Source organism: Polypterus senegalus, chromosome 1 (assembly GCF_016835505.1).
Source record: "Polypterus senegalus isolate Bchr_013 chromosome 1, ASM1683550v1, whole genome shotgun sequence".
Classification (NCBI taxonomy): Eukaryota; Metazoa; Chordata; class Cladistia; order Polypteriformes; family Polypteridae; genus Polypterus; species Polypterus senegalus.
In genome coordinates this window covers 31490283-31511276 of record NC_053154.1, presented here as the reverse complement: position 1 = coordinate 31511276, position 20994 = coordinate 31490283, and the positions used below count along the sequence as shown (strand labels likewise).

Here is a 20994-nt window from a genome sequence, read left to right as displayed (position 1 = left end):
CAGAAAACGTTTTGAGGTGGCGACACATCGAATCGGTGGTTAAAAAAGGCACCAGATTAATAAACGATTATATGTATTTTCTCTTGCCATGGAAAGTTATCCTTATCCCATTTGTGTGGAATTACGCAATTTGGAGGAAAAGCACAAAGAGCGGATCGTCTCTTATTTTAGGATAAAACGAAAATCCGGAGGCGGAGAATGCAGCGAACTAAAACTTCTTCAAGGAAATGTATACACCATTTCCTTTAAAGAGGAGCAAGGTATGAAAAGATAAACCTACAACCTTCGATCTTTACCGTTTTTTTATTTACTGATTTCTTTTCGAGTGTTTATTCATTTGTATATTCATTTACTTGGTTATAAGAACAGCAGCACCGGCAGGCGAGGTGTCCGTCTCGGGGTCGCGTAGTCAAAGTGCATGGAAACCGAACACGCAACTCTGATTTGCAAGGCAAAAGCTAAACCGCTCAAAGCAGCAGCACCTGCGAAGGAGTGTCCTCTGACAAGAGAAGTGCACGGATTTTCATTTAGTGAACGGAGGTGTCTACAGTTGCCCGGAATTAGCCACTTATCTATATCTTGGTGAGGCCTGAGCTGCCTCGATAGCTTGCATATTGTAATCTTTTTAGTTAGACAATAAAAGGTGTCATTTTCCTTGACTTCTTATTGCAAGCAAATAAAGATAATATTAATTATGGGAACGGCAATATGAACGTGATATGGTTAAGTCTGGGGAATTCTCGCGAAGCACTTCCTACTAAAATAAATAATATAAGGAAACGCATAAATACAACGGTATCTGGACAACGGATCTCACAGATAGCCTACATGTACATGTATATCTAAGACTGATTTGTCTAATATTGGTGAAACAGTCTGCTATTGTTTTATATATTTTTGTTGTTGTTTTGATGAGATCTTTGAAACAGACGACGAATACTGAAACCGAAAGAAAAAAATTGTTCTGCCCCCTTTTTTATATATTTTTCTTCTTATTATATTGAAAGACTGCCGCTGATGCCGCGCTAAAATAAGTATTGCATTCTGAAGTTGCCCTCTTTCCATTTATAATTAATTTTTCAGTTGATGAAGTCCAATAATGATCAGTAGTTCTCGCTCAGCCTTGCATTTTCATATCAGAGCCACCATCACTTACCACACATCCTGCATATAAAAAACCCACAAGCTGCGTATTAACATCCTTTTAATTATAACGCAGTAATTAACAAGCTGCTGGCAAAAGCAGATTAAAATATCAAATAACCAGATCACCTATTTTTCCTTCAGGCCTCCTCCCAGCCAGCCATTTTATGAACTCAAGCTGAGCACTATAAGTCCAGTTCAAAGACGGCTCCCAAAGAGCAGTTTAATATGAATTCTCTTTCTAGTTCATTTAATAAATTCATTCTCTATCGTGTCTTCCTGTGGTTTTACATCCTCAGTGCATCTTTCAGGGCCTTTTAAAATAAGCAGTGACAGGAGAAACAAAGGATTTGCACTTTGTTCAGCGTAAATTCATATATTTTTACATGGCTTAAGGGACTGAGAGGGACTGCCTTTCAGCTGTGAAGTGACAACAGACCATTTACTAGACATTATTACTAGGCTACCATTGTAAATGGCAACAAAAGAAAATAGACATACAACTCCTGAATAAGCTGCCTCTTGCTCTTTTCCAAGTATTCATGAGGATATTGGTGCAAGCAGGTGAGGAGCAGCAAGTTGATCTGGTCAGGAGTGTTGTCTTGTAGAGTACTGGTAGCTTCACCTTTGTACCACTGATAGCTGAGGTCGTGTCTTCCAATAACTTTTTCCATATCCACAATGCACTCTTGTCTGAAGGATTGTTGGAGATGATAGCAAAAAAATAAATAAATAAAATAAAGATATTTGGACCTGGGCCTTTCAAAGTAATCAAAGTTTGTAGTAACCTTGTCTACATTCCTTGTATCTGCCGAGTATTCGTTTCATCCTCCTTCTCAGCTGTTGTTGCCTCTGTCATATACCCAGATGCACAATCCTCACCTCTCATTATATTTGGCATGGATCCTACAGTTGAACTGACTTCCTCCCTTCCCACAACACCAGCATCATCTTTAATAACAAAGAAATTAAATAATTAATAAGGCTACTGTAGCATGTACAGCTGTGTGCCATGGCTAATCATAACTTTGAAATATATAATGAATGATGCCTCTATAACTATAACATATTATTACATATCTTTCCACAGATTGTTTCTTCATATCCTGCAGTCATAATAATCTCAGACTGGTCATGTAATTTTCTGTAATAGTGAAAAATGCCCATAAACCTCCATCTTATCATCGCAACACATGTCCACAATGTTGCACATACCTGTTGCTGTCCTTTCTTTACAACTTCCTGCCCAGCCTCATCAGCATCTCTGCTCTCTGTGGCTGCAAAACATCAGTTAGGTGAAGCGTCGTTTTGTTCATCCTGGGCATTTATTATAGGCAGCTTTTTGGTCAGCTAATACTTGCATCGTAAATTCACTAAATATTTTCCCTTCTTAATAGGTTACACAGTCTAAAGCTATCTATGCAAAATATGGGTTGTGGCGCTAAATTATAACTGCCTTTGTTGGCCACTAAGTTATTTAATGAGCTAACATTAACAGTGTGTTATGTGAAGCACCATACATCACTGTCAGTTAGACATAGCATGTTAATAATGCTTATTTAAGGTGATAGATAGATAGATAGATAGGACTTATCCCTGGGGGAAATTTGGCCTTTTACAATACTCTTCAAATAAATAAATAAAATAAATAAACACTGCAGGACAAACCATATTTAATACTGCAGGTACTGTAGCTGGCTACGTTGCAGTCATCTAGTGCTACTGAAGTGGTGAATATGGTAACGTTAATGGATGAGAACTTTTCTCACATTTTCTAAATAAAGCTGATATATTTGCACAGCATACTTCATCCTCTTTCAGCACCATTTTTTCCTAGTATGGATACCCTCACACAAAATAGGGCTATACCGCTTAGGAAGGGGTGATCTTTTTATGGATTAACTGAATGCATGTACATTTATTTAGATGAGCTGACACCTCTATCTAGAAGGTAAATATTGAAGGGTCCTATGGGTTCGTGTAGCACATAGGAGTTTTCAGACAACTTATTCATGAAGCAAAGGAGTAGAAAGGCAACTTCATATTTTTCTGGCTTGCCTGCCTGAATGCATATGTTTTGAGTTTTGCTGATCCCCAGCTACATCATGAAACTATTCTATTCCTTCAGGTTGACAAAAAAAGTGGCACCCCATGGAGAAAAGAATTGTAGCAAGATGTATCATCTCCTCCTCTTGTTTGTCATGAGGATGAACCTTATCATTTGAGGAACTAGCAAGTCTTAGAAAGCCTTAGAAAGTGGCATGATGATACCTTGACAAATAAAAATGGTGTCTCCAGCAAATGCAACAAGTTGAAGACTGGCTGAAAAAGATTGACAAGTCTGGCCTGTCTGGAAAATTCAACTGTTGGACCTACCTACATGGCCTGTTTCCTAGATTTATCTGACCCCTCACCATATATAAATCGCCAGTAAAATCTTTAGAAAAAGTGGAGAAAAAAATTAAGAAGTACCTTAATAGATGGCTGGGAATATTCCACCGTTTCACATCCATTGGGCTCTACATAAGGTCTGGACAGCTCCAAATGTCCTTGCCTTCAATTGTAGAGGAGTTCAAAGTTGCCAAGTGCAAACCCTGCTTGACATATAGTTCAGCAGGTAGGTTCCCGGACATTCTTAATCCAATTCATGGTTGTGGGGGCCAGAAGTTATCCCATTGGCATTGGGTAAAAGGCTGAAAACAGGTCTGGGCAGGATTCTGATTGATCACAGGGACCACTCTCACTCACACACACCCAATATTCATATGCAGTGATGATCTTCAAGTGCCAATTAACATAACCTAAATAAACAAATTAAAAGTTATTCATTTCTTCTGTGCTTGAACATGTATGACCATAGTAATTTAATAAAATGGAAATTGTAAAAGCTTTTCAGTTATGATAAATATTAGGGAATAACAGAAGTGAAAGGCAAACTTTATTACAGCAAGTGACCATTAAGGATATCAGGTGAATGTGGTGCTGTGATGGTAAAATATAGGGTGACAGGATTTTTAAATTCCCAAATTGGGACACTTCTGTAGCTGTATGCCCATGCATAATGCCCATCCCCATAATGTCTGCTTTATCTCATTATCATCATCAGAGAGGAATCAGAGCATGGGAAAGAAAAAAAATCACTTCCACAAACAAACACTTATACAGTATTCGGATTCTGCACAGTGCTTGAAGTATTAACAAATAAATGCTGCTACTGTGTTTTTGACTGATGCTCGTTCCGTGTTGCAATGCTGTTTAAATAAAACACACAAGGGGTTCTATCTTGGAGTTTCGTGGTCTGTAGGATTAACATTATTAGTCTATGGGTTTGCTTAGCTGCAGCACGCATGCTGTACTTCATGGTATTGAATTGCAGACATTTACAATATGTGAGCAAGAAGGCTGAAGTAGTGTTTGAAAAGGACAAATGTGCAATTTCATCAAGTCTTTACAGAGTGTGCATGTTATCAGGTACTTCATTACAATGAGCTTGAACCTACTTATGGTAAATAGCACTAACTTCAACCAATAAAACATGTAAAATATTTGGGTTGTGTTTTCCTAAACATCAACATTGTCCTGAAGAATTAATCGATACTTTGGAACACCTGCAGATTTTTTTTTTTGTCCTCCCGGTCATCTGTCCTTATCACCAGACTCATCTATAGAGACTTATATAATGATATTGTATATAAAGACACTGCACTTCTACTCATTATATGTCTCTGTGTTATAAGAGCTTTTTATCTTTTTTAGTTATTCATTAATATTCTTACTCCAATTCTTGTTGTACATTGCATTTAGCATTTTCAAAAATATTTGTTGACTTATTGGATTTTTCTGTTCACAAAATATCTGTCTTCACTCCACAGAAATCTGTTTGTTTGTAATAGATAAATGTAGAAATTGTAACATTAGGATTACTCCTAACAATGAAGTACTTGATTAAATCTGAATTTCTTTAAGCAAAAAAAGTTTTTTAAATAAATACAAATTAACAAATGACATTCATTCCATTCTTTGTCTCTCATCCTTGCTACCTTTTCCTCAGAGAAATCAAATTAATTTCATTCAATTATCCGTTTGTTATTGATTGGCATAAATAGGGACAACTTTCAGAACCAAAAGGGGGTGTTACCATCAAGGGACAAGGTCTGGCCAGACGCAAAATCAAATTGGAGTGAACAAATTCATTTTGTTTCATATTTCTAAGCTGTCAGGGAGCAGCATGTTAGAGTCTTGCAAGGCTACTGTGGAGATCAGCAAGTCTGGCCTTCACCAGCTCATGTCTATGATGGGGTTGGTTGTAATCCCAATTGTAAAATATCTTTGGGTCCAGCAGGTAGCGTTAGCTAACCAAATACACCACGTCCAATGCTGGGGAATGCACTCACTGTAAAGGTTGTGAAGGTTGTTTCGCTTACTATGCCACCTCACAACCACAAAATAACCATAACTCAAATTAGTCACAACAAAAATAAGTTTATATTTAGGTTTTATTAGAGAATATTTAAGCATTCAAATCCACAATCAGGCTCTACTAGAAGAATATTGCAGTTTGGTGAGAGGCTCTCAGTGTTCTGGTCCAACGTTTCAACAGATAGGCAGTTGTGGTGTTCCAGGGTATCTGGGGTACAGCTATTGCAGAGTCTGAAATGATAATTTGTGGTAACACTTGATTGAACTGTTTTGGTACAATAATAAAAGAAAATCAGTGTTTGCCAGGAGCATCAAGGACCCATTCTAGTAAAATCACTGGGAGCGAAGCTTTATTATAGCTTTTCTCCTTACAGAGCCCTACAAATACTTTCTCTCAGATAGAGCATAACATTCAAATAACAAATAAAGAAAAGAAAGAAATAATAAAAATATTTCAAAAGCAGATTACACAGGTGCTAAGATTGTCAAGTACACAGGTCACAGTGAAACATTGAATATTGATTGAGCTTCATTGCTCCTTCGGTCAGGAAGCTTGGAGTTGGGAGGCAGCATCTGGCAAAGATTCAACAGAGCAAGAGGAAAGCAGACCAGCTTGTTGGGAGCGGAAGTTTGTGAAGATAGGAAGGAGACTGGGTGTTGTTACCACATTATGGTATTATATTGTAGTGAATTTTTAAGTTTTTACTGGGTATTATTATTCCTTTTTTGGTATCTTATGATCCCTTTGTTTTTTTTATTTGATGTTTTTGCTATCAACTGACTTTTTGTAGATTGTTATTGTATGCCCTTTCTCTGTAGTTTATTTTCTGAACTGGAACATCCCCTACAGTCAACACTATTCTTCAGAGGAATAATTATTTAACAAATAAGGAACATTAAAACAGTTATAATGCTTTTTTTTAGATCACAGTAGTTTTAACTTCAGCTTTGCTCAATGTTGTTGGAATAGAATTCAGCACCAGGAACCGAACACTTTAATGCTGAAAAAGGCCAGTGCTATTACGCCATACTGCCTGCTTTAAATTAGTTTCATCCTCCTACTAACTGAATCTGCTGATTCCAGAATATAATTGAGAGGAGACAGAGAAAATACACCTAAATAATGATTAAAATAAATGAGTTAAAATTAAACCTCCTGGCAAATGATAGACAATAGCAAAGTAACATTTGTGAGGAAGTGTGAGCGCATGAGTGAGTCTGCTCTGAGACAGCCTGGCATCTCATCCAGGGCTGGTCCATTCTTTGTCTGAGATGTTGGCAGCACAGGCCTAGCTCCTCAAGAGACACTCAAATATAACAACAATTGAAGATCGTTAGGAAAATAGCTTGACCAAATTAATCGAAGAACTACGGCTACTTATAGTCATCACAAGTTCAGCAACTGCAAGATTTTTTAACATTTGCTACTTTTTTTGCCTACTTTAACTCCATGTAAGTGTGCGCTATTCTCTGTTTTATAAAGTAATCAGGTATCAAGTCTTTATTTTGTATCAGTAACGGTGTACTGCACGATAACGTGCAGTTAATACACTTGACTTGAGCATTCCTAGTTTTCATACTCAGTATGTTTATCATTCATTTGCTCATTGGTAGGTGCGCTTGCTGCTTCCTGAGCAGCTCTTCTTTTCTCCTCCCTAGCGGCCCACTGCTTCTCTTCTTTCGTCAGCATCTTTTCGCGTTAAAACTGATTAAGTTAGTTTTTGTGTTGCAATTACTTAGTACGTTTTCTTTAATATTTCACTTAAGCTGGCACTTAAGTCTTCAATCTGCCTAAAGAATGATTAGCAAAGGTGGTAGGGAGTGAGAACGGCGCCCATACACATGCGCCGCACGGCCACCCTGGGGTTTTTGTGAATCGGATGAATTTGATTTAATTGAATTAACAAGGTGCAAAAATAAATATATATATATATATATATATATATATATATATATATATATATATATATATATATATATATATACAAGTATGTATGTTCTCTGTACAAATTTTCTTGTACCTTTTTAATTTCACAAGATCTTGTGTATTACCTGACATGGAGCCATTATGTCCTTCATTGCTTTGAAACATTATATTGAAGCATTTTTTAGGCATAATTTCATCAAATAGGTGTTTGTTTCTCATCAGGTTAGTGATTTTCTTACAACTGGTGAAAGGTCATAGTAAGATATGTCTCTTGCCATATGTATTATAAAAACCCAAACCAAAGTCTTAAACGATGTTTATCAGTTCTTGGGGATTTTGGGTCCAGTTCCTGTCCCTGTTTTTGTTTACATGTCTTCCCATTTGTTTGTTAAGCTTTTCTGGATACCTTGGTCTTCTTCCATATCCTAGATACTGGAATATCAACTTAGCTGGCAACTCACAACTGACCATCTTTGCATGTGTGCATGGGTGTTCCCCATTGTCTCATTCAGGGTTAGTTCATGCCTTGTATTCAGGTTTTCCAGGATAGGTTCCAGGTTCTTCTTCCTCATTACCACATTAATGGAAAGCAGGTTCAGAAAATTATCTCATGTTACACACTGTGATGTATCTAACAGTGGCATATAATTTAAATCCACCATTGTTTGATAATCCTCATCTTCCCACACCAATTGGTGCACTGTGTTGTGTTTGTAAAGAACTAGCGATGGATAGACATCCATTTCAACACAGAGCATTTTCTTATTTAGTAATCCAATATAAATGATTATGTGTAATCATGTTAAAAACAGACCCATTGTTTCTGACACATACTGTACAGTAGTTTGACACTGGCACAGTGGGTACTGTTGCTACTTCATGTACTATCTGTATAAAGTTTGTGCGACCATCATGTGTCTATAAGGGCCTTTCAATTCGATTATTGTAAACCAGATACTAAAGATGCTTGTGTGTGTTAAAGTATTTGAACACATTAATATCATCTAGTATATGTAAATACATATGTCGGTCCTCAAATACTGTAAGTGTGCCCTATGTTTAACAAGCATCACATCTGAGAGTTTTCGTCAAAAATGAATGCAATGGATGATATAATGTTTAAACATTTGCCTTTAGGCTGTGGAAGGATGCTCATAAAGAGAATATTCTGACTCTTCTGTAGAGTTTACACAATCCTAATCTTGAATTTTAACCAAGTACCGTTAGGCAGTTGCTGATTGGGATTCTTTGCTGCAAGATCACTTTCAAATCATAGTTTATGTTTTGTTTTTTTTTTTTAAGCTCAACAAAGGGTTCTTGATGCAAAAGATCACATCATCAATGTTGCAAATGAAACAATCAAAGTCACAGTATGGAAAAGTGAGGAAGTCAAACCCCCTCAGGTATGTAATGGATTGAATTAAACAAAAGCACAGATACTTTAGTTTCTCTACAAAACTTTTAAACGTATTTGTTCATTTAATTGAAACTTAGCATGTTATTAAAATTTCTTCTTACAATTGTTACACTGTATCCATATTTCACTTTTATGATGACTATGTGAGTACAGAAACATGATTCTGTTTACATGTTTTAATCATCATATCAATAGTTATTGTTGCTTTAAAATATTTTAACCTTAAACTTAATATTTGGAATTTTAAGTACTTTCAAAGACTTAAGGAAAAGGTGGAATTATGGTCATTTGTTCCAGTTATGTTCAGGTTTGAGTAATTAGTGCTGACCTGTATCCATTCCGTAGCCTTGTCTATTGTTTGTCTTGTCCAAGAGGGTGTGGTGTATATGTTCTGTGTCACTACTGTCATCTTTTGTTAATTGGAGTGTATGACTTAGCACAATTTTCCAACTGTTCATAAAACAGCATAATGTCAGAACTGCATTACATTGTTACACCTTAATGTTTGCCATCCCTTGTATCAATGCCTCCTCCTGCAATTATCATATCATTTATGATAACGAAGATCAGCTTCATACATACTGTAGTGTTTTATCTTGGTAGAGTAATATATATTGCTCTACTTTCCCCTATTGTATTATTAATATGTAGCCTTAGAATGCCTAATCTCACAGACTTACCCCTGTTTATAAGGTATTATTTTATATAACTTATCCCCATCTTCCCTTCTATATCTATAACCTCAGGCAATTAGATGTAGTAAAAAGACAAGCAGGAGTTAAGTTACACATAAAATAATGTATTACTGATAATATTCATAAATAATAACAAAATGCAAAGTACATTTGAATATTGACAGCCATACAACCTGATAAAATGGTGATATGTAATTCAGGTGGCACACAGACTTGTAGTTACTTAAAATGTCTCTAGTTAAGGCATCGTTGGTGCTCAGCTTTCAGCCACATGTCTGTTCAATATGGCTGCTGAGCTGTGCTCTTCATTGTGTTGTCTTCATCATCACAGGTTAGCAAGAGAGATGCTTCTTCATCATATGTTGGTTAGAGAGAGAGAATGTGGTTGAGTAAGCAAATTTATAGGTTCTCTCCAATTCCTAGAACCAATAGGACATCATGGTACTTAAAGGCCTCTGAGACAAGCCAATTCCAAACAGCCATATCTCAGACCAATGAGAGAAATAGTACATTTTAACACCTCAACCCCCCCAAGACCATATGTTAAGCTAACCTGGCTTTGTATGGGGAATGAGACAAAGACTTTAGCAGAGAGATACTCATCAAACTGGTTTTAAGACACTTCCCCCCAAATCCTGACAAAAATTACAAAGAGACTGTCATAAAAGGGGGGTTAAACACAAATACCTCTCACCACTTGGTTTGCCTAAATTAGAAATAAAGACATACAAAACATTTATCAAGTTATATGCAAAATCCCACATCACAACACATAGCAACCACCCATCATGTCTCATATCATACCTGGGATTGAACAACAAGGTCTCAAACCTACCACTGACCCAGCACACACACCAAACAGCTAAGGTAAATAACAGGCCTGCACAATTCTTCTTCCTCTACATCATTGCCAACTTCTATGTAGGTTTGATGTGCCTGACCGACCTTCCCAATACAGCTCAGTCCAGTACCACCTCCCCAGTCAAACCATTTCTTTCAGATCTTCTTTTAAATTATACAACGACTTCCATTTTGAAATACTTCGCTTTCTCTTTCCCCAATTTTTCCATTCCCACACACTCCAACTCAGAAATCTGAGGCAGCATTGTAACCCAGGGTGGGCTGCCATCTAGTGTTCGGGCAGAGGCAGTGCTGTTTGCACATCTGTTCCCCTGGTCCTTCTTTTACAATGACCTCCAAGGTGGGAATCCATCACAATTTATAAGAGGCTCATGTAACATGACCTGGAGAGCATTGTTAATCACTTGTGTCCATGTCTCAATACCAGTGGCTGGGAATCATCAACTTTCTGTAAACCATATCTCACTGACCTAAACATTATCAGTGTTACACATGACCTGCAAAGCCTTTGGTGTTTAGCAAAGATATGAATGTTGTTTCCTGTCTTAAAATAGAAAACAAACTGGTAAATGTCAAAAATAATATTAAAATAAAAATATTGAAGGCTTCCTGGAAAGCACTGTTTTTTTGTCCTTAGGCATTATAGTTAAAATAACAGTGCTTTAGGCAATAACAATATCACAACTGCCCTTCTTATTTGATGGTCATGTATTTACTGATGTGGATGTAGATTTACACTTGTTTAAGGCTTTTTTATTAATGATAAACTCCCATTATATTTTTTTTAGGAATCTGTTTTTTCTAGTTATTTTTATTATATAAATTACTGCAATTTATTATAAAATATTTTCCATTATTTTTCACTTGTGTTATTATGATGGCAGTTTCTATTGTATGCTGAAGTTATTTTGTTGGTGTTATCAGTGAGCCACTACAAGAATTGACATATTGAATGCATCACCCGTGAAAGTTAACAGGTACTCAAAGAAAAACAACCTTCATGCACATATTATTATTTATGTTTAGACTCCCTGTTTTATGACATTCTGTCTGCTTACATTGATTCTTTAGCCCTATTCAGAATGGATACATTTTCAGCATATAAGTCTGTAAAGTCACTGTTGCCACAAAATGTTGGTCATTTTTGCCAAAGACTCACACAGGATAAGTTAGGTCTGGAAAAATCACAAAGATTGGCACTTCTTCTATGGCTACAACATGGCATTACCTCAAAACAGCAATACTGTATGAGTTGTAGCTTCATATAATTAGATAAACTATCAAGATGAACATCTAGATCTAGATGGCCCAAGGACAAGCATGAGTCCTTTGATAAGAATTCTGTATTTGGAGCTCCTTTGTTTACAAACTCTTCCACTTGCCTGAAGTTATTTCACTGCCTCTATTTTATCCATGAAAATTTCAGGGAAAACACTATTTTCACAGGAAAAGACAGAAGTTTACAGAAATATTGATTAACATGGACTAGTTTAACCTGTAGTTGTTTTTTACTCTGCACCTCTTGGTGTAAAACTAAAAAATTGGGAGTGGACTCCCCTAGACTTTCTCATATATTCAGATATAGGGATGGATATTTGAGGAGTAAACTGCAAGACAATTATTATATTTTTATACCATGTACATTAAAGAACCATCAACAACAAATCAAATTAATAATATGTTGAACATTTATTATATAAGTAAAGCTGAAAAAAAAATCGGACTCTGCAGCTGCATGAATAAAAGGTAATGTACTACATCCGGTTACTGGAAATAGCCTAAAATTTGATAGAAATCTACATTTTGTACCTAATACTATGCAAAGTTTGGGTGACCTAAGTGAAAGCGTACTTAAGTTACCGTGTTAACATATTTACACACACACAGACATAATTCCAAAAATTGTATTTTTCTTACTCAGGGAGGTCTAAAATGTCGAGATTCATCAAAACCTTGACATCGAATCTTTAGATGATGACAATAATGTATATGAAAAAGTAAAAACTAATTCTGTCTAAAAAGAGCGTTAAATTAGTAGTTCAGCAGTAACAAAGGACTGATTTTTGGCTTCAGTTCATTTTTTATATTTTCTGTATGTATATATTTTCTGTATATATTTTCATATTTTTACTGATCACTCCTTTAAACATGGTGGTGTTTCACATGAAAGGCTAACAGACACCATCTTGTATTTTCTAAGCAGCTTTAAGTCTTAATGTTTAGGAAATAAAAGAGGCAGAGTGGGAGTGAGTGTTTGTACCATGTTGTAGAACTCTCTCTGTGTCATCTGCTTCATGGCTGAAGAGGAAATAAAAAGGCTCATTAAATGATGTGCATCCACCAGATCATTCCACCATGCCCTCTAGGTCCCAAATCAGCTGCCCACATGGCACAGAACTGCATGCCAAAAATTTCATAGGACTTTTAAGCTTTATTTGATCCACACTTTAAACAAGTCATATACATTTTCCCAATGTTTGTGGCAGTTTGTTTTGGTTTTTTTTTCTTGGCATGTAAGAATATGAATTGCTGTGCTGCACATTTAAATGGAAAAGCACTTTGAAAGACTGTCTATGTAAAACTTATTATTGGCCTTAAATTGTTTAACATTCATAGTAAGTGTCACATTTTATTATTCCAACAACACTAAAATTGTAATGTTGCTTTCCAGGAAATGTTTGCAAATGAAGATAACTTTGGTAAGTGCTTTTTAATGATTGTGAATTTGAACCTCATCACTTACACTTTAAGTCTGTTGTATTTGTCAGGGCTTATATAATTGTTTTATTACATTATAAATGTTACCTGTTTAAAGAGACATTCTTTTTCACTTCTCTTCTTATTTTCCTTTCCTGTGCTATCATCTTTCTAGTTTTGTTAGTTTCTTCACATTAATACACACATTTGTGTTCCTTTTTCTCTTTTTTCTTAGGGTTTTAATTTCAGTGTTTCTTCCAGTCACCCTTATTCTGCCCACAAGTACTTTTAAGTGATTTTTAATCCTTTCATTCTAAACCCTGGTTAGGATGAAAGTCAAATGCAGTGGTAGCTCTGTGGCTAAGGCTTGGCACTGTTATCCTGCTCTGCTCTGTAGGGCCCTTGAGCAAGGCCCTTAATTTACCCATGGGTGCTGTTCAATGGCTGACTTTGTGTTCTGATCCCCAAAGGTCATGCGAAAAAACAATTTTCTCTTGGGATTTTTAAAGTATATCAAATTAGGAAGGACTGCCCCACCTTTGTTAAGCAAAGAGATATATGTATTGAATGATTATGTCCAAAGTTGGCCCCTACATTGCACCCAGTTCTGACAAGATAGCTTTTGACTTCCTGCTACCCTGTACTAGATTCACAGTCAAATGATGGATTTGATTTTCTCTATTTTGCAAACTTTACTCATATACAATTTTTTTTATTTGACTGCATTGTAGCTTAGTGCCTTCAAGGGTCCAGTATCCTGAGTTCAACTTGCACCCCTTCATATAATCGCTGTGTGCATTCTGTACATTATGCCTTTGTCTGCATGGAATTTTAAGCATGAGTGGGCCCTGTAATGGATTGTTGCCCTGGTCATTGCTATTTCCTGACTTGTACTCAATCCTACCAGCATAAACTTTCACTTTCACATGATAATGCTAAACTTTAAGAATATTGTAGTATACCTTTAGGATTTCTATCTATCTATCTATCTATCTATCTATCTATCTATCTATCTATCTATCTATCTATCTATCTATCTATCTATCTATCTATCTATCTATCTATCTGTCTGAACAACACATATTTTAGCATGAAAATTGGTTTCCATATTTGCTCCCAAGACCAAGCTTTAAAACAACGGCACTAGTAGGAAACAAAAGAAGGTTTGAGAACATGTGAACATGTGAAAGGTTCTCTTACTCTCTCTCTCTCTATATATATATATATATATATATATATATATATATATATATATATATATATATATATATATATATATATATATATATATATAAAGAGAGAGAGAGAGAGAGAGAGAGAGAGAGAGAGAGAGAGAGAGAAAGAGTATACTAGTATAGGAAACGCCAAAGTATTAAAATGAGCACAATGGTACAATGGTAAGTCTGTCTGTTTCAATCATGTTGTGCATTTACAAACCTTTGTTTACTAAATAATAACTATTTGCATTTATATAGCACTATTTAAAGCAATCAGCAATTGCAGGTTAAGGGCCTTGCTCAAGGGCCCAACAGAGCAGAGTCCCTATTGCCATTTACGGGATTCAAACCGGCAACCTTCCGATTGTCAGGGTACTGTAGACCCTTAGCCTCAGAGCCACCACTCTGCCTAAATGGGCTAGCCTCTACTTTCCACTTTCTTTGTGCTTCATGTTGCTTTTCTTCATTGGACATTTCAGCCCAGTTGTGAATGCTGGATTCACATGTTACGCCCAGGCTACGATGGATGCCAGATGGTTTACTATGTTGTTTTTTGTTTTGACTTATTTGTTTTTTTTTTTTTTTTTGATCTTTGAGGTATCAGAGAATCTTTCTGTATAATAACTATGATGTTTTGGCTTACGCTAATATTATTATCACCATATTATATATTTGAGTGTGATGCCATTTTATTTTGTCATGGGTGGTGCTATTTTGTTCTATAGTTGCCACAACATGATGCACAGTTGCTGGACAGGTGATATCCAGAAGTCATGCTGCATGATGTCATTGGTAAGGTGTTTTATAAGCCAGTGCCACGTGCTTCATGGCATCTGAAATTAACGATACAATAAAAAAACACATTTTAGTGTGATTTATGATTGCAGATCTTAAGCAGTTTAAGTTAAGTCTACACTAACTTGGAGGCAGTATTTGTGATGAGATAGACTAGGAAATGAGACATAGTCAAATAAAAGAACATAACTTTTGTTAACCAGAGGTTCATACTGGTCTTTCACTCAGCCCAAAATGAAACCCAGTCCCGAAGACAAAAAATATGTAGTAGCCAGAGAGACAACAAAGTCAAGAAACAAACACAAAGTATTTAAGAGGATTATCGGCAATCTCTGAATGAGACAGGAAAGTAATGTTGACCTTTTATTAGATTACAAAGGCATGTACTGTGCATCTCAGGTTTATTACCCCAGTAATGCTACAAAAAATGTTCCGAAACTGCAACGCCCATGAGGAACAAAGAAGGCATTAAAAATGATGCAAAATTACTTTATTAACATTAAACACATTTAAAAAATTAAAACTACAGCAAAATTTAAATCCCATCCTTAGGAAGGAAACATACAGAAAAAATGCTTATATATAAATATTGAAAAACAAAACAGACAACCAACTCTAGTCACTTATACTGTCATGTGAAAATAATACAATGTAATTCTTAATCACTTATCTCCTGAGAACAGTTCACAAAAATACAATACAAAAATACATATGTAAAAGTGTATATAACATACAACATATATAGAATATTTGTTCTTATGCTTAACTCAGAAGTCCTTACAACTTGAGGGTAGAAACTGTCCCAGAATCTACTTGTGCAAGAGACAATGTTGTGGTATCATTTAAAAAAGAGAGGAATTAGAAAAGCAGCAGGATGGCTGAAATCTTCAATAATTCTGTTTGCCATCTTAAGACAGCACTTGAAGAGTAAGTCCTAATGGGAAGGCAGCTGGTTGTCAATAACATTTTCTTCTCTCTTCACTACCCCCTGCAGTGCTTTATAAAGTGCTCTACCAGGATGTGATGCAGCCAGTGAGAATGGACTCCACTGTGACTGTGCAATGTTTTCAGCTTAGCAATTCATCTTCTTGTCCTTACTTTCACTTTTGAACCTCTCAGTTCTTTTCACTGGCGGAGGAGGAGGTTGGGAGCACCTTTCACTGGCAATATGTTTATATATGAATGTATATACAACATACAGTATGTTTATGTGGGTAATTTTTGTCATGTACATAGATTACAGTGAAATTCTTACTTGCATGTGCTAATCAACATGCAATGCACCACCATTCTCTAGGGCCACAATTAGTGAAAATATGCATTGCTCTCCATAATGTTTGGGACAAAGACACATTTTTCCTTGATTTACCCCTCTGCTTGATGGTTTGAAATTAAAAATCAAACAATCCAGATGTGATTAAAATGCTCAATACAGACTTTAACTTAAGGGTATTTGCATTTATTTCGGTCTCACCATGTAGAAATGACAACACTTTTTCTACATGGTCCCCCATTTCAGGGCACCATGACATTAGCGACATAGCAATGGCAGGTATATTAAAGTGTTCATATTTAACACATGTATGCAATGACTGCTTGAAGCCTGTAATTCATAGTCATCACCATGTGCTGAGTATCTTCCCCGGCGATGCTCTGCCAATCCACTAATTCTGTCACATTCATCTCCTGCCTGTTTCAGGGGCTTGTCCACTTAAGTTTTCTCTTCAGCATATGTATGTCATGTTCAATTGAATTGAAATCAGGTGACCATTCAAAGAGTTTCGTTTTTTTAGCTTTGAAAAGCCCCTGTGTTGCCTTAGCAGTATATTTGGGATCATTATCTTTTTGTAGGATGAAGCACCGTCCATTGTGCTTGGATGCATTTACTGGAACTTGAGCAAAGGAAATATTTTTGTACACCTCAAAATTCATTCTGCGACTACTGTCAGAAATTACATCATCAGTGAAAAGAAGTGTGCCAGAACCTGTGGCAACCATACATGTCCAAGCCGGAACACCCAAACTACCATGTTTAACAGATGAGATGGTATGCTTTGGATGTTAGGCAATTTCTTTTCGTCTCCACACTTTGCTCTTGCCATTACTCTAATACAGGTTCATCTTAGTCTTGTCAGTCCAAGAGGCTTTTCACCAGAATTTTTTAAGTACTTTTCATAACTGTAATCTGACCATCCTGTTTTTGTGATTAACTAGTGGTTTGCATCCTGCAGTGTAGCTACTATATTTCTGTTCATGAAGTCTTTTGTAAATAGTTGTCTCTTACACATCCTTATTCGCCTCCTTAAGACTGTTTCTGATCTGTCGGACAGGCCTTTGGGGATTTCACTTTACTACAGTGAAGATTGTTCTGTCATCAGCAGTGGAGGTCTCCCTTGGCCTAGTAGTCCCTTGCAATTATTGAGCTCACCAGTCCATTCTTTCTTCTTAATGATATTCCAGACACTTGATTAGGTAATCCAAAGGTTTTCCAGATGTCTTCAATGGTTTTAGTCTTGTTATTCAGCCTCATAATGGCTTCTATGACTTTCATTGGCACAGCACTTGTCCTCATAATAATAATAATAATAATAATACATTTTATTTATACAAGGCGCCTTTCAGAGAACTCAAGGACACCGAAGAAATAAATACAAAACACAATTATAAACAACTTAAAACATCAGAAAATCTAAAAATTAAAACCAAACAAAACCACTATAATTAGGAGGAAGAAGAAAAAGCCATTTTAAACAAATGTGTTTTAAGTTTACATTTGAAAGATGAATATGATTTGATATTTCGGAGATCCGCAGGTAATGAGTTCCAGTGCTTGGGAGCAGAACGGCTGAAAGCTCTGCTCCCCATGGTGGTTAGACGGGAGGGAGGAACGGTCAGATGGGTGGAGGAAGAGGATCTAAGGTTACGGGATGGAATGGCAACATGTAGAAGGTCAGACAGATATGGAGGTGCGAGGTTATGGATGGCCTTAAAAGTTAGTAGCAGAATCTTAAAATCAATACGAAACTTGATCGGGAGCCAATGAAGCTGCTGCAAGACCGGAGTAATATGGTGAAAAGATGGGATTCCAGTGATGATACGTGCTGCAGAATTCTGGACTAACTGAAGCTTGTGAAGAGATTTATTAGGGAGACCAAAGAGGAGTGAATTGCAGTAGTCCAGCCGAGAAGTGACAAGACTATGAACAAGAATGGCAGTAGTATGAGGAGTGAGGGAGGGACGAATGCGATTAATATTACGTAAGTGGAAGTAAGCAGACCGGGTGATGTTATTAATGTGACATTGGAAAGATAGAGTACTGTCGAGGATGACACCCAGACTCTTGACCTGAGATGATGGGGAAACAACAGAGTTATCAATAATAAAAGAAAGATTATTGGTTTTGGATAATGATGATTTTGAACCAATGAGGAGAACCTCAGTTTTGTCACTGTTTAATTTAAGAAAATTTGAAGAGAACCAGGATTTAATTTCAGAAATGCAATCAATAAGTGAGGGTGGTGGAAAAGAGGAGGTGGGTTTACCAGCAAGGTAGAGCTGGGTGTCATCAGCATAACAGTGAAAATTAATGTTATATTTGCGAAAAATATTGCCAAGGGAAGAAGGTAAATAATAAAGAAGAGGCCCCAGGACAGAGCCTTGGGGCACACCAGAAGTAACAGCGGTGGGTTGGGATGTGAAAGTTTTAAGCTGTATGAACTGAGTGCGGCCTGAAAGGTAAGATCTAAACCAATCAAGTGGAGTGTGAGTAATGCCAATCAAAGATAATCTATTAAGGAGAGTGGTATGACAAATAGTATCAAAGGCCGCACTCAGATCAAGAAGGATGAGAATAGTGATTAGACCAGAATCAGCAGCCATAAGGAGGTCATTAGTAATTTTAACAAGTGCTGTTTCTGTACTATGAAGGGGGCGAAAACCAGACTGGAACTTCTCATATAGATTATTGTGAGACAAGTGGGTGTGAAGTTGGATAGCTACTATTTTTCAAGAATTTTGGAGATAAAGGGCAAGTTAGAAATGGGGCAAAATTATTGAAATTAGTAGGATCACAACCAGGTTTTTAATATTGGGGTTATAGCAGCAGTTTTGAAAGATGAGGGAATAATACCAGTAGTAAGAGAAGAGTGAATGATGGCAGAAATAAGAGGGACTAGAGAGGGAGGCAGGCTTTAACCAAAACTGTAGGCAGGGGTCCAGCTGACAAGTAGATGACTTGGATTTGCAGATGAGATCTGAGATTTCAGAGGAAGTGGGAAGCTGGAAAGAAGAGAAAGAGTGAATAGGTGAGTGTAGTTCAGAAGAAATACAGAAAGGATCTGGACCAAGGTGCTGATGTATCTTTTGGATTTTCTCATTGAAAAAAGACATAAGAGAATTACAGAAGGCAGTTGAGTGAAGGTGAGATGGTAAAGAGTCTGGAGGTTGTGTAACATTATTAAGTAAAGAAAACAAAGACTTGGTGTTACCTGTATTACTAGTAATTAACTGAGTGTAATAATTAGATTTGGTTTGAGCTATACAATCCTTGTAGTAGAGTAGATGATTTTTATACATCTCTTTGTGGACAAAGAGTCTGTTTTTTTTAAACAACCTTTCAAGTTGCCTGCCTTTAGCTTTCAGAAGCCGAAGTTCAGGCGTAAACCAGGGGGCAGAAAAGGAAAAGGAAACAGATCTTGTTTTAGCGGAGCCAGAGAATTAAGAATACCATTAAGACAAGTGTCATAATATGAGACCAGTTCTATGGGAGAGGATAAATTATAAAAGTCCATTTGCGAATCAATTCTAGAAGACAGCAAATTCAAGTTGATATTCTTAATGTTACGAAAGGCTATGAGACGTGGAAGCTTAGGAACAGAAAAGGTAAGTTTAGCGTTGAATGAGAGGAGAAAGTGGTCGGTTATAGTGAGTTCATCTGCTGTAAGATCAAAAGGAACAACACCAGAGCAGCAAATCAGGTCCAAGATATGTCCTTTACAATGGGTAGGAACATCAGTGTGCTGCTGGTATCCAAAACTCTCCGGCAAGATAAAAAGTCTCTAGTGAGAGGGATATTGATATTGTCCAGATGTATATTAAAATCCCCCAGCAGAATTATATTTGGAGTAATTACAGATAGATTGGTAAGGAAGGTAGCAAGATCGTTCAAAAATTGTTGTTAGACTTAGGAGGACGGTAGACAGTTGCAATGATGGTTGGAACTGGCCCAGACAGTTGACACACAGTCGATTCAAAAGAGCTAACAGCAGGAGCAGGCAACGGCAGGACTTTCCACTTCTCGCGATAAATTATCGCGACACCTCCTCCACGGCCAGATGCACGGGGTTGACAAGTGTAAACAAACCCCGGGGGGGTGCATTCATTAAGTTGTGAAAAGTCTTGAGGTTGCTGCCAAGTCTCAGTTAAACAGAGAAAGTCAAACTTACGGTCAATGAGGAGATCCTGAATGAGATGTCCCTTGCTCGTAAGTGAGCGGATGTTCAATAGACCAAAGCTGACAATGTTGCTGTCGCATTTGACAGTGGTGTTAGTCGACCGAGCTAAGCTGGCCAACACGCTATGGTCAGCGTTCCTATCTGTGTTATGTGGAGGGTGCCGAAAATCAGACCAAAAAGAGTTAATTCCTTTCGAGGCGTCCGTTCGGAATCTCCGGCGGACCCACGATGGATGTATCTCCGACGAGGGAGAAGTATGACGTCCGGGTCGAAATATAGCACCGACAGCAAAGGCACAGACTGGAGAAGACGCAGTCGAAGCAGCTCAGCAGCTGGGTACTGGAGGAGGCCAGTCGCAGGTTGAATAACG

At 37.0% G+C, this 20994-nt stretch overlaps 1 protein-coding gene across 1 annotated transcript in view; it reads left to right on the top strand.

Moving 5' to 3' along the window:
* LOC120540149 (protein mono-ADP-ribosyltransferase PARP14-like) overlaps positions 1-20994 on the top strand; it is a 34122-nt gene continuing 13128 nt past the window's right edge. Inside the window, exons 1-3 of the mRNA XM_039771059.1 lie at positions 1-260; positions 8792-8892; positions 13134-13161. Of these exons, the coding sequence (XP_039626993.1) occupies positions 89-260; positions 8792-8892; positions 13134-13161 (301 nt within the window). The 5' untranslated portion in view covers positions 1-88. The remainder of the gene's footprint in view (positions 261-8791; positions 8893-13133; positions 13162-20994) is intronic.